Raw genomic sequence first — 12,692 nt, 5'->3', positions numbered from 1 at the left:
GTGCTGGAGGCTCCAGTTACTTGGGAGGCTGAGGCAGGAGACTCGCTTGAACCCGGAAGGCAGTGGTTGCAGTGAGCTGAGATCGCACCACTGCACTCCAGCCTGGGCAACAGACTGAGACTCCATCTCAAAAAGGAAAAAAAAAAAAAAAAAACTGGCCTGTATTTTTATAAAATGTCAATGTCATGAAAGATAAAGCCAGACTGAGGAAGTGTTCAGCATGAAGGAGACTAAAGATAACACAACAGAGTGTAATGCATAATCCAGGATTTTCTTTTACTATAAATGAGATAGACATAATCCAGAAATAATTTTAGTACATTATTAGGACAACTGGTGAAATCTGAATAAGGTATGTAGATTAAAGTATTCTATCAATGTTAGTTTCCCAGATTTTGATAACTGTTCCATGGTTGTGTAAGAGAATGTCCTTATTTTTAGAAAATTAGGACTGGAGTATTTAGGAGGAAGCAGTCATCATGTATGCAAATTTCTCCTAAATAGTTCAGAAAAATATAACCAGCAAATGTAATATCGAGAGACAAGGATAAAGCAAATGTGGGAAAATATTAACATTTGGGAAACTGTGGAAGGTATATGGGAATTCTTTGTAATAAAAATAATTTTTCCTTTTCTTTTTTCTTTTTTTGAGGCAGGGTCTTCCTCTGTCACCCAGGCTTCAGCCTCAACTCCCCTGGGCTCAGGTTATCCTCTTGCCTCAGCTTCCCGAGTAGCTGGGACTACAGGCATGCACCACCATGGTTGGCTAATTATTTTTTAATTTGTTTTTAGTAGAGACGAGGTCTTACTATGTTGCCCAGGCAAGTCTCAAACTGCTGGGTTCAAGTAATTTACCCACCTTGGCATCCCAAAGTGCTGGGATTACAGGCATGAGCCATCACACCTGGCCAATTTTTCTAAAAGTCTGAAATTAAGTCAAAATTTTGAAAAAGTTATAGCAATTATGGCAATCTCAATTATGGGTAAATGTGTGTCACATTATCTTCTTTACATTTTAAGTATTTCATAATTTCAAAATAAAAAAACTCAAGCAGAGCGAATTGTTTATAAGAGGAAACCTCAGAAGAGATGAGACAGTTGTCAGCTGGTAAAAGGTTCTCTTTCGGGAAACTGAAACTGGGTGCCAGGTGGCTGCAGAGGGGGTGAGAGCTTAGCCCCTACCTCTCCACTGGAGCCTAGTGACCCCATGCAGATAACAACCTGCCCAACTCTTCAGCCCTGACCTGGCATATTTTTCTATAACTGGCAGTTCTTCTCTGACAGAATAGATTAATAAGCATTAAAATACATCTAAAATTTATGTACCTATTGTTCATGCAGGTATGCTAGTGTTGTTCAGTCAGCATTTGTAAGACATTCATTGTAAACAAAGCACTGAATTAGACAGAAGAGATGAACAGAAAGATAAACAAGACCTGGCCAAATGTTGCCCCAAATCTATACCTGATTAGAGACAGGAAGGGCCTTGAGTGCCTGTGTGTCAGTGGTGATACTATTCACTTTCATTTTTTTTCTGCCACATTTCATTTTCATACCAATTCTGGTTAGTAGGTTTCATTTATTCTCATTTTACAGATGAGAAAGACCAGAGACGTTAGCTTGCCCAAAATTACTCAACTACTAAATGACAAAGCCAAGAGTATCATGTCCAAGCTAACATGTCTGACTCTAGAGTTCGTGTTCTCTCCTTATCATCATATTTTATAAGTCACAAAAACATGAATACAGCAAAATTTCACTTACTCAACACTCCTGGGGATGAGTCATGCTGGACAGATGAGTAAGTGAAAGGCCATCCTCTGAGAAATATTGTTCAAAACCTTCCAAGGTTAGAGCAGAGAAGACTCCAGAAGCCTTTGGACAGTCTTTTCCTCCCTGTGGTTCTTTTCCTCTTGGGCTTCTGGGATTTCAAACTCGGCACATCTGGTCTCTCGGACACACATCCTCCCTAAAAGCTCCAGCAGAAGATGGCCAAAGACCCCTTTTGCCTTTTTTGCTTCCCCAAAGCACAAATGAGAGACTGATAAATTCAGAAATAATTCTAATATCTACAAAATGAGAACAAAATAGGAAATACTTAAAAGCAGTCAGGTTTGCAAAGCACCGCTTTCTGATACTCACCCAGTCCTCTATCTTAAAACAATACCCCTTAGTTTTAGAGGGTGTGACGGCTATGCAGGTCTGTTTCTCATTTGTCACCATTTTGCTATCTCCTGGCCAAGCAGTTGTATTTATCTTGTCCATAGTCCTAGAAATGGGTCTAATGATTCATTCTACTTCCATATGTAACCTCCCTGAATTTTAGTTTTGTCATCTGTATAAAAAGGGAATAAAAATATCTAACTCATAAAGACCAAATGGGGAAACCATGTACGCATATCACAAGCAGTAAGCACTCCTATTAGTTGCCCAAGTCGAAACAGCTGGTAAGAGCTGGGACTCCATCTAGCGAGACTGGCTCCAGAATCAGTGTTTCTAATCACCTGTGGTGAAAGTCAAGCACCCACACCTGCACTCCACTCAGTTTGCCTTTCTAGTTCATCTCTATCCAAAACCAGGGCCCACAAGCTGATACCACAGCAAGAACAGAATTGAGGGAATAGAAAGAGCCTATGAATCCATCATATCATATACAGATGGTATAATTTACAACTACATTCTGTACAGTTTGAATTCTCAGAGTAGGCATGTAATACTTTCATAAGCAATAAAAAACATACAAATTCACTTTAGGATAAAAAATTACCAAGCCTAGGAACTTTGGAAAGGAAGAAGGGATTGCATATAGGAGTTTTCATTTGATGTTTAATGTCAGTTAAATTGCATTAAAACAACCTGTCAGTAAATAGTATTTTCCTGTATCATGACAGTGGCTAAGAATAAGGGTTAAGAGTAGACATGGGTTGAAGTTCAGCAACACTACCTTACTAGTTGTTTGAACCTTACCTAACTTCTCTGAGTGTGTTCTCACTTATAAATGGGAATAATAATACCGATCGTATAGAGGTATTGTTAGGCTTAAGACAGTATAAATGAGGTGCCTGGTATGGTGCCAGATTCATCACAAGCACTCAATATTTTTCTTTCTACAGTATCACTTCTATGGCTGAAGAGTATCCCATCTCATGGGGATGTGCCATGATTCATTTACCCAGTCCCACACTGTTATTGATCATCTTCAATTTTGTCAATAATATAAATAGCAAATTTTTTTCACATGCTTCTGTTTATTTCTTTAGGGTGAAACCCTATGAGATGCTGGATCAAACGATGAGCATTATAAACTTTTGACACACGTTATCTACCAAACATAGTTTTACTAAGTTAAATCTTCTCTATATTAAAGGTATTTATTCAGCTCTTAGCAATGCTGCATATTATTTTAAAGATCTCTGCTAATTTTATAGGCCAAAAAAGACACAAACAACACATATTGTTACATACACATTTATTAGACATTTCAGTTTCTTCTTTTGTTATGTTATAAAGCTCTTGGGCTCTTTAAAGTATGACTTGGCACAAAAAGAGAAAAACAATTGAAGTATGTAAAGTTTTTAATGTAGTATATTACGGAGGTGGCATTTCAAGTCATTTATAAGAGGATGAATTTTTCCAACGGGTTTTTTTTTTTTTGAGACGAAGTCTCACTCTGTTACCCAGGTTGGAGTGCAATGGCACAATCTCAGTTCACTGCAACCTCTGCCTCCCGGGTTCAAGCGATTCTCTTCCCTCAGCCTCTCCAGTAGATGGGATTATAGGTGTGCACCACTGCGCCTGGCTAATTTTCATATTTTTAGTAAAGATGGGGTTTCGCCAAGTTGGCCAGGCTGGTTTTGAACTCCTGACCTCAGGTGATCCGCTTGCTTGGCCTCCCAAAGTGCTGGGATTACAGACTTAAGCCACTGTGCCCAGCCTTTCCAATGGTTTTCAAAGTGCTCCTGGCAGCCTCCCATGAGGGAAAGTGTGGGAATGGGGGTAGGGGGTGCTGGCTGGTTGAGCTAACTCTCATTCTTCCCCACTTCAACTACACTAATCTGTTCTACATACTGAATTTATTGGTAAGCTTTGATCTGAAGAGTTCCATACCTGAAAACAAAAACAAAAACACATTTAATGCAAGGTTTGGGAATAACTGGCATTTTTCAGTCAATAAATACATGCACAAAATGAGCTGAATGTCTTTTACATCATATACAAAAATATATTTCAACTGGATTAAAACATTAAATGGAAAAAAGCCCACAGAAATGACAACACAAGGAAGCATTAACTGATCTTGGGGATAAAGAGGACCTTTTCCAACACTCTGATAAAAGCAAAAACCATAACAAGAGGCACTATTGTCTGTATTGGTTTTTCCTAAAGTGTGCGCCTCTGATATAGGTTCAAAATGGTTTCATAGCCATAGAAGTGTGAAAATGCTACATATCAATAATAGTGCAGAGAGGACCAGGCACAGTGGCTCACGCCTGTAATCCCAGCAGGGAGGCCGAGGCAGGTGGATCACCTGATGTCAAGAGTTTGAGATGAGCCTGGCCAACATGGTGAAACTCGTCTCTAGAAAAACTACAAAAATTAGCCAGGTATGGTAGCAGGTGCCTATAATTCCAGCTACTTGGGAGGCTGAGGTAGGAGAATCGCTTGAACCTGGGAGGCGGAGGTTGCTGTGAGCCAAGATCGCACCACTACAATCCAGCCTGGGTGACAGAGCGAGACTCTGTATGTATCAATAACTAACTAACTAACTAAATAAATAAATAAATAACGAAAATAGTGCAGAGGTGGCTTAGGGCAGTAACATCCAATTATTTCTTTCTTTTTTTTTTTTTTTGGAGACGGAGTCTAGCTCTGTTGCCCAGGCTGGAGTGCAGTGGCGCGATCTCGGCTCACTGCAAGCTCCACCTCCCGGGTTACGCCATTCTCCTGCCTCAGCCTCCCGAGTAGCTGGGACTACAGGCGCCCGCCATCTCGCCCGGCTGGTTTTTTGTATTTTTTTTAGTAGAGACGGGGTTTCACCATGTAGCTCAGGATGGTCTCGATCTCCTGACCTCGTGATCCACCCATCTCGGCCTCCCAAAGTGCTGGGATTACAGGCTTGAGCCACCGCACCCGGCCACATCCAATTATTTCTATCAGCATCCCAGATCACCACAAAATAAACACTCGATATGAAACAATGTGCAGGAGGACATAGTCCAGTGTTGTGTGCCCCCAGCAGACTCCTGACATTAAGCCCTTCTTTTTTCTAGACACTCTAGAGCCATCACTATTGCTCTCTGGAGAGTCACAATGTCCTTAGCATAGAAAGGCTCTGAGAAGACCTACAGTGGAAAAAGAATAAAACTAATTTAGTCCACATTTGACTACAGAACTCTTCCCTCAACAAGATGCCTACTAATATCCATAGAATTCCAGGCTATGTGGAAATTAATGTTTGAACAGGAAAATGCTGTACCAGAGGTGTCCTTGTGAAAGATGTAGTCCATTTCTTGTGATTTTACTGATACTCAATTTGAGGCCCTCTTTGATGTAACCTGTGGACACCTAGTGCTGATGCTTTAACTTAGTACATACACATAATTTCCTACAATAAACTGTTGCCCACCTACATAAAAAACCCTGCTTGCAGAGTGCCTTATATTTAAATTCTTATACATCATCACAACGCACTTATATCTTGGAATAATACGAAAGGATTTATTTAAATGATCCACTTAAAAAAGAAGTACGCAGGCTTGTGCTTTTGCTCTTACCTATTAAAATGTCTTCTGCAACTACAGATGTAGAAAGTATGTCAGGTACTTCTTATTCTGATTTTTATGTCATACAAAAGGAACTGAATTAGACTGTGTTTAGGAGACAGAGTTAAATGGATCAGAGAGACGGATCGGACCCTTCTACAAAAACTCAAGATTCTTACTAGAATGAAGATATAACAAGTCTTTCACTTAAGTAAATTCTTAAACTTTATATTCTTCCACCCTAAAAGCATCCTTCAGGTTCTAAATAAAGGGAAAATAAAAACAGGTAACAGGCAAAAGTAATACAATTGCAGTGATAAGCATTCTCCTGCTCCAACAATATTGGTTGTTTGGTTTTGCCGTTTAAAATTAATAGTAACTCGGCTGGGCATGGTGGCTCACACCTGTAATCCCAGCACTTTGGGAAGCTGAGGCAGGCGGATCACCTGAGGTCAGGAGTTCAAGACCAGCCTGGCCAACATGGCAAAACCCCATTTCTACAAAAATAAAATAAAATAAAATAAAATATGAAAATTAGCTGGGTATGGTGGCACATACCTGTAATCCTAGCTACTCCGGAGACTAAGGCAGGAGAATCGAACCTGGGAGGCGGAGATTATAGGGAGCCAAGGTTGCGCCACTACATTCCAGCCTAGACAACAGAGTGAGACTCTGTCTCAAAAAATAAATGAATAAATACAAAAATAAACTAAAATCAATAGTAACTTGAATTGTAAAGTGTTAGGTTTATGAGCATTAAGATTCAACTTCTGATCTATTGTTTATTTTTATTTTAGAGACAGCATCTCTCCCTGTCACCCAGGCTAGAGTGCAGTGGTACTATCATAGCTCACTGCAGCCTCAAACTCCTGGGCTCAATCAGTCCTCCTGTCTCAACCTCCCCAGTAGCTAGGACTACAGGCACACACCAGTACAGCTGGCTAATTTTTAAAAATTTTAAATTTATTACTTGTAGAGATGGGGTTGACCAAGTTGGTCTTGAACTCCTGGCCTCAAGTAATCCTCCAGTCTAAGCTTCCCAAAGTGCTGAGATTACAGGCATGAATCACGGCTCCCAGGCCCTCTGTACGTTTAATAATGTCAATGCAAAAACACCTGTTTGCACAAATAGACTACATTATTAACTTCCTGGTCTTTTGTTGCTAGCTTGAAATAACCAGATCTCAAATTTTAATAAAAATTCTGGCACTACAAAACCCCGGAAAGCCGGTTTTGTTTGAATATCACTTGATAAATCTTTAGCAGAGTCTTACTTTAAGACAAGGTTAGTATTTTTTGACTATTTAAAATCTGAATTATATAGTATCTAATTCTTCCTGGGAACCAAAAAAAAAAAAAAATTCCTCATTGTGTATTTACTACTTTACTTACAGTGACTAAGTTTTTGCAAATATATGTAAGTACCTGCGTGTTATGTAGAATTTCTATTTTTAGTGGGAACGTGGCACTGACAGTTACAGCACTGAGTTTGCCATGGGCTACTGTGTGACATGTGATGACTCAACTCTCCCACCTCTTTTCTCAAAATGATCGTGAAACCTTACATGTTTTGTCACAATGTTCTTTGGCTTTCAACTGATAAAAACAAAATCCTAAACTTTGTGAATTCAGGCACTCAAAACTTCATGTTTTAAGATGCCATCTGGAAAAAAAATCAGAAATAATATGACTTTGCTTTAGATTAGCATCAAAATGACAACACAAACATTTTTAAACTGTGAAGAAATGGTGGATTCTCCAGGAACTTATGCTTGAATATCAGGCTGAAACACACTGCCATAGATGATAGCCATTAATTCATTCAACAATATTTATTGAGGCTATATATGCCTTGCACAGGGAATCCAACAATCAACAAACTGCCCACCCTTATGAAAAGCCTTACTAAAGAGTCTAGTGGGCAAGGACTACAACAGACAAGTAATCATATAATTTCTGATGATTAGTGGTGTAAAAAAAATGAGTGGGGGCCAAGCACAGTGGTTCACACCTATAATCCCAGCACTTTGGGAGGCCAAGAAGGGTGGATCACCTGAGGTCAGGAGTTCAAGACCAGCCTGACCAACATGGTGAAATCCCATCTCTACTAAAAATACAAAAATTAGCCGGGCGTGGTGGTGGGTGCCTGTAGTCCCAGCTACTCAGGAGGCTGAGACAGGCGAATTGCTTGAACCCAGGAGGCGGAGGTTGCAGTAAGCCAAAATCGCGCAACTGCACTCCAGCCTGGGCGACGGAGCAAAAAAAAAAAAAAAGAAAGAAAGAAAATGAGTGGGATAGGGGAAGAGAGAAAAAGGATAGAGGTGGTGTTTTAGAGACATTGGTTAGAAAAACCATCTCATTGGAACTGAGATTTGAGCTGACAACTATATAAATTCTACCTGGGAGGAGTTTTCCAGGCAGAAGAGCAAGTGCCAAGGTCCTAAGACAGGAATGTACTTGCAATGTTTGAGGACCCACCCCACAAGGAGGTCAGTGTGGCTGAAGCACACAAACCACGGAAATAATGTCAGAGAAGCCAGGTGCCAGATTATACAGGGTCCTTTATGTTGTAGTGACGACTTTGTTGGTCCTTAGAAAAGAAAAAAGATTGCAGGAGGCATGCTTCAGGCAGACGGACGATGGAACTTCTAGCTCTGGAACTCAATTTTTTTCTTTTACTTTTAAAGATCCACCTCATTGGGCCAGGCGCAGTGGCTCATACCTGTAATCCCAGCACTTTGGGAGCCCAAGGAGGGCTGATCACCTGAAGTCAGGAGTTTAAGACCAGCCTGGCCAACATGTGTTTTTTTGAGATGGAGTCTTGCTCCGTCACCCAGGCTGGAGCGCAGTGGTGCAATCTCAGCTCACTGCAAGCTCTGCCTCCGGGTTCACGCCCATTCTCCTGCCGCAGCCTCCCGAGTAGCTGGGACTACAGGCACCTGCCACCAGGCCCAGCTAATTTTTTTGTATTTTTAGTAGAGACAGGATTTCACCGTGTTAGTCAGGATGGTCTCGATCTCCTGACCTTCTGATCCGCCTGTCTCGGCCTCCCAAAGTGCTGGGATTACAGGTGTGAGGCACTGCGCCCGGCCTATAATGTGTTTTTTAAAGAGGGGGGATTATGAAGCAAATATGCTTAAAAATTAACATTTGTTAAATCTAGTAGTGGTTGCATGAGTTTTTTTACATTATTTTTGTGTATACCTTTAAATGTTTCAAATATTTTAAGAGAAAAAAGTAGACTTTCACTTAAAATGTTAATAAGAAGATGAGTGTGGTGGTACGTGCTGGAGGCTCCAGTTACTTGGGAGGCTGAGGTAGGAGGATAGTTTGAGCCCAAGAGTTCAACTCCAGCCTAGGCAACATAATAGGACCTTGTCTCTTAAACAAAAAATTACATAAAATTTAAAAATTAAATGTTAAACAAGAAATATCTAATAACAATATTGCTCATGATGTGATTACACAATACAGGAGAAAAACGATATGCACAGTATAAGAGTCAGTATAGCAGAGTGGTTCTGGCACCAGATTGCTTTGATTTGATTTTATTTTTTGTTTTCCTTTTTGTTTTTTGTTTTTTGTTTTAAGGCAGAGTCTCACTCTGTCACCCAGACTGGAGAGCAAGTGGCGTGACCTTGGCTCACTGCACCCTTCATCTACCGCATTCAAGCAATTCTCCTGTCTCAGCTTCCCAAGTAGCTGGGACTACAGGCAGGTACCATGCCTGGCTGATTTTTGTATTTTTAATAGAGACAGGGTTTCACCATGTTGGCCAGGCTGGTCTCGAACTCCTGGCCTCAAGTGATCCACCTATCCTGGCCTCCCAACGAGCTGAGATTACAGGTGTGAGCCCAGCCCTGCTTTGGTTTTAATCCTAATTATGCTACCTACTAGCAATGAGACACTGAACAAGTTACTTAACCTTTCTAAGCCTCAAGTTCTCCATCCGAAAAATAGTAACAGTAATGGTACCCGCTTCATAAGGATATTAAAAGGATTAAGTAAATACTACGTGTAAAGATCCTGGTGCACAATAGATGCTAAAAAGGTGTTAATAGCTATTTTTATATAATTTTTGTTTCCAAAAATGCACATACTATATACACAAAGAAAAAAAAATAGCTTGAATGGTCCATTAAAAATGTTAGCAGTTATAATCTCTAATTGATAGATAATTTTAATTTTTTTTTTTTTTTTTACCTATTTCTGCACATTCTGACACGCAATTCCTTTTGTATTACAAACAACAGAAACACAACAACAAGACCTTCCCCAAAAGTGTCCTACAAGTTTGGTAAGCAGTGATTCTCAAAGTGTGATCCTTGCAAGGACTGGCAGCATCTGCAACCAGAGAACTTGCTAGAAATGTAATTCTCAGGCTCCACCTCAGATACACTCATTCTAAGATGGAGCCCAGCAATCTGTGTTTTAAGAAGCCTTCCATTTGACTGTCATGCACATTAAAGCTTGAGGACTACTGTGTGAAGGAATAACTTGTAGCTCTGTACTTGGTCATTTGTCTCAAGGGGCCCTGGTGTAAGGCCTTAAAAAGTGAAATACTGGCCACTGCTCAAAGACATTCACATTAGAAAAAAAAAAAAAAAAAGGCCGGGCACGGTGGCTCACGCCTGTAATCCCAGCACTTAGGGAGGCCGAGGCAGGCGGATCACGAGATCAGGAGATCAAGACCATCCTGGCTAACAAGGTGAAACCCAATCTCTACTAAAAACGCAAAAAAAAAAAAAAAAAAAAAATTAGCCGGGCGTGGTGGCGGGCGCCTGTGGTCCCAGCTATTCAGAGACTGAGGCAGAAGAACGGCCTGAACCCAGGAGGCGGAGCTTGCAGTGAGCCGAGATCGTGCCACTGCACTCCAGCCTGGGCGACAGAGCGAGACTCCGTCTCAAAGAAAAAAAAAACAACAAAAAAGAACTTAAACTGCTGCTGACCCAACAAAACTACATCAAGCCGAGTTTGGCTACTGGCCACCAGTTTGTATTGACTTCTTGGCTAATTCTCTCTCAAATCAGTAGGCAGCTGTGATGTAGTGGAAAGACTGAGTGCCGAACAAGGGAAAACCTTGATTTGAAGCCCAGCTCTATTTCATAGCTGGTGGTAATAAAAACGATGTTAACCTTTAGAGTTAAATCTTATTCTGTATGATAAGGACAATACTGTATCACAGGAGTGTTTTAAAGATTAAGATGATAGACTCAAAACATTGCCCTATAATAAATCCTCAATTACATTTTCTCAGCATTTGTGATATTTCCTGTATTTTGATTCTATGCTTTATTCTACTTATATTTATGAACAATTTAGTTTAATCTCTCTCTTCTATTAAACTCTAAGCTCCTCCAAGACAGAGATGAAATATTGCATCCCTTTAAATTCTTATAATACCTACTTCAGTAATTAGTGCTCACAAATCCACTTTGAGCTTCAGTGGAAGCTTGTGACTGGAAGTCTGACTATATGTGGTACGGGTCTGGAAGAACACAGTCAATTCTTAGTAAAGATGTATAGTTTATATAAGCAGGTATGTGGCCAACTTACAGCAATCCCCAAAGTTATGATTCCCTTCCTTATATATATAAAATATAAAAGATCAAGAACAATGATAGTTGTTCTGTTGGTAAACGTGGGTGACTTCTGCATTTACATTTACCATGTTTGTTAAAAGCAATACAGGGAGTTTACAAGTACCATACTAGAAACTATGAAAAAGATGAATTTCAATTTCAACTGAATTTTGGCAATTTAGATATTAGTGATGCTGGGGTGATGGTGGTAGAAGAGATGTGTATCAGCACAGCTAATGTCAGGGGCCCAGCTTATTCTTTTCATTTGGAATACTGAAAACAAAAACTATTATCTACCCCACAAAAATCCTGTGAAAGTTAATTAGGTAGTTAAGTTAATCTTCATTAGGCAAGATCATGGAATTTGGGGGGGATGGAGGAAGGAAGCCTGTAGATCTTGCATAAGCAGGTGAGAGGCTTTCTGCACTCCTATGCTCTTATAAGAAACAGTATGTCCCATTTTTGATCTAACAATTTTTTTTCTTTGTAGGTACCCATGCCTTCTAAGTGCTAGTAATAAAGAATTAATTCACACATTAAACTTGGCATGATTAATTTCATTGCCCTTGTATGTTAGCTTTCTTACTTTCTGAACTTTGAGTGCATCTACAAACTTAAAAAATGATCTAGACAAGCCAGAAAAAGGCTTCTCATTTCTCAGTGGGGTGGGAAGTGATTATTTTGTAAAGGTATGATTCAGAATGACACATTCAAATACAATTTTAAAAATCTACTTCACTATATGTATCATCAATAAGAAAAATTTGGCTTGGTGTTGTTAAGATATAAAAGTACATGACGGTGTTAGAATTGCAGACTGTTGTCATCTCATGTGCTACAAAGCTTTAATTCAATTATTTGGATTCTGTATGAGAAAAAGTTTCACTGCAGGTGTAACCTTTCAGTCACAGCATAAAATAATCTCCGCTTAAAGGAGATATCCAATTTCTCTACTCATAAAGCATTCAATTGTTAATAAAAAATCAGTGCCAAAACCAATCTGTGTAGTTACCACCAAACGTGTTAGAATAAACAACTTTTCCTGCATTAATTATCTGAGAAAAACTTTATTGAAAAATATCCCCTCCGGCCGGGCAAGTAGCTGGCGCCTGTAATCCCAGCACTTTGGGAAGCCAAAGCGGGTGGATTACCTGAGGTCAGGAGTTCAAGACCAGCCTGAGCAAGATGGAGAAACCCTGTCTCTACTAAAAATACAAAATTAGCCGGGCGTGGTGGCGCATGCCTGTAATCCCAGCTACTCGGTAGGCTGAGGCAGGAGAATCGCTTGAACCCAGGAGGTGGAGGTTATGGTAAGCCGAGATGGCACCATTGCACTCCAGCCTGGGCA

At 40.1% G+C, this 12,692-nt stretch overlaps 2 protein-coding genes across 2 annotated transcripts in view; both read right to left on the bottom strand.

The window, feature by feature from the left end:
• Window positions 1-12,692, bottom strand: part of LOC105510903 (serine/threonine-protein kinase Sgk3) — a 213,659-nt gene that overhangs the window by 199,233 nt on the left and 1,734 nt on the right. The window contains exon 2 of the mRNA XM_011940899.1: window positions 1,765-2,069. The gene's annotated coding sequence lies outside the window, so the exon portion shown is untranslated. The remainder of the gene's footprint in view (window positions 1-1,764; window positions 2,070-12,692) is intronic.
• Window positions 1,301-12,141, bottom strand: LOC105510940 (chromosome unknown open reading frame, human C8orf44). The gene is given in 5 exon segments (XM_011940947.1): window positions 1,301-2,047; window positions 2,049-2,069; window positions 3,796-3,878; window positions 3,881-4,067; window positions 12,079-12,141. Coding segments are annotated over 5 exon segments (567 nt in total). The 3' UTR covers window positions 1,301-1,834.

Source organism: Colobus angolensis, unplaced genomic scaffold, assembly GCF_000951035.1.
Source record: "Colobus angolensis palliatus isolate OR3802 unplaced genomic scaffold, Cang.pa_1.0 Scaffold194, whole genome shotgun sequence".
In the NCBI taxonomy this organism is placed as follows: domain Eukaryota; kingdom Metazoa; phylum Chordata; class Mammalia; order Primates; family Cercopithecidae; genus Colobus; species Colobus angolensis.
Note: the sequence above shows the minus strand (reverse complement) of the source record. Positions and strands in the feature narration are given on the sequence as shown.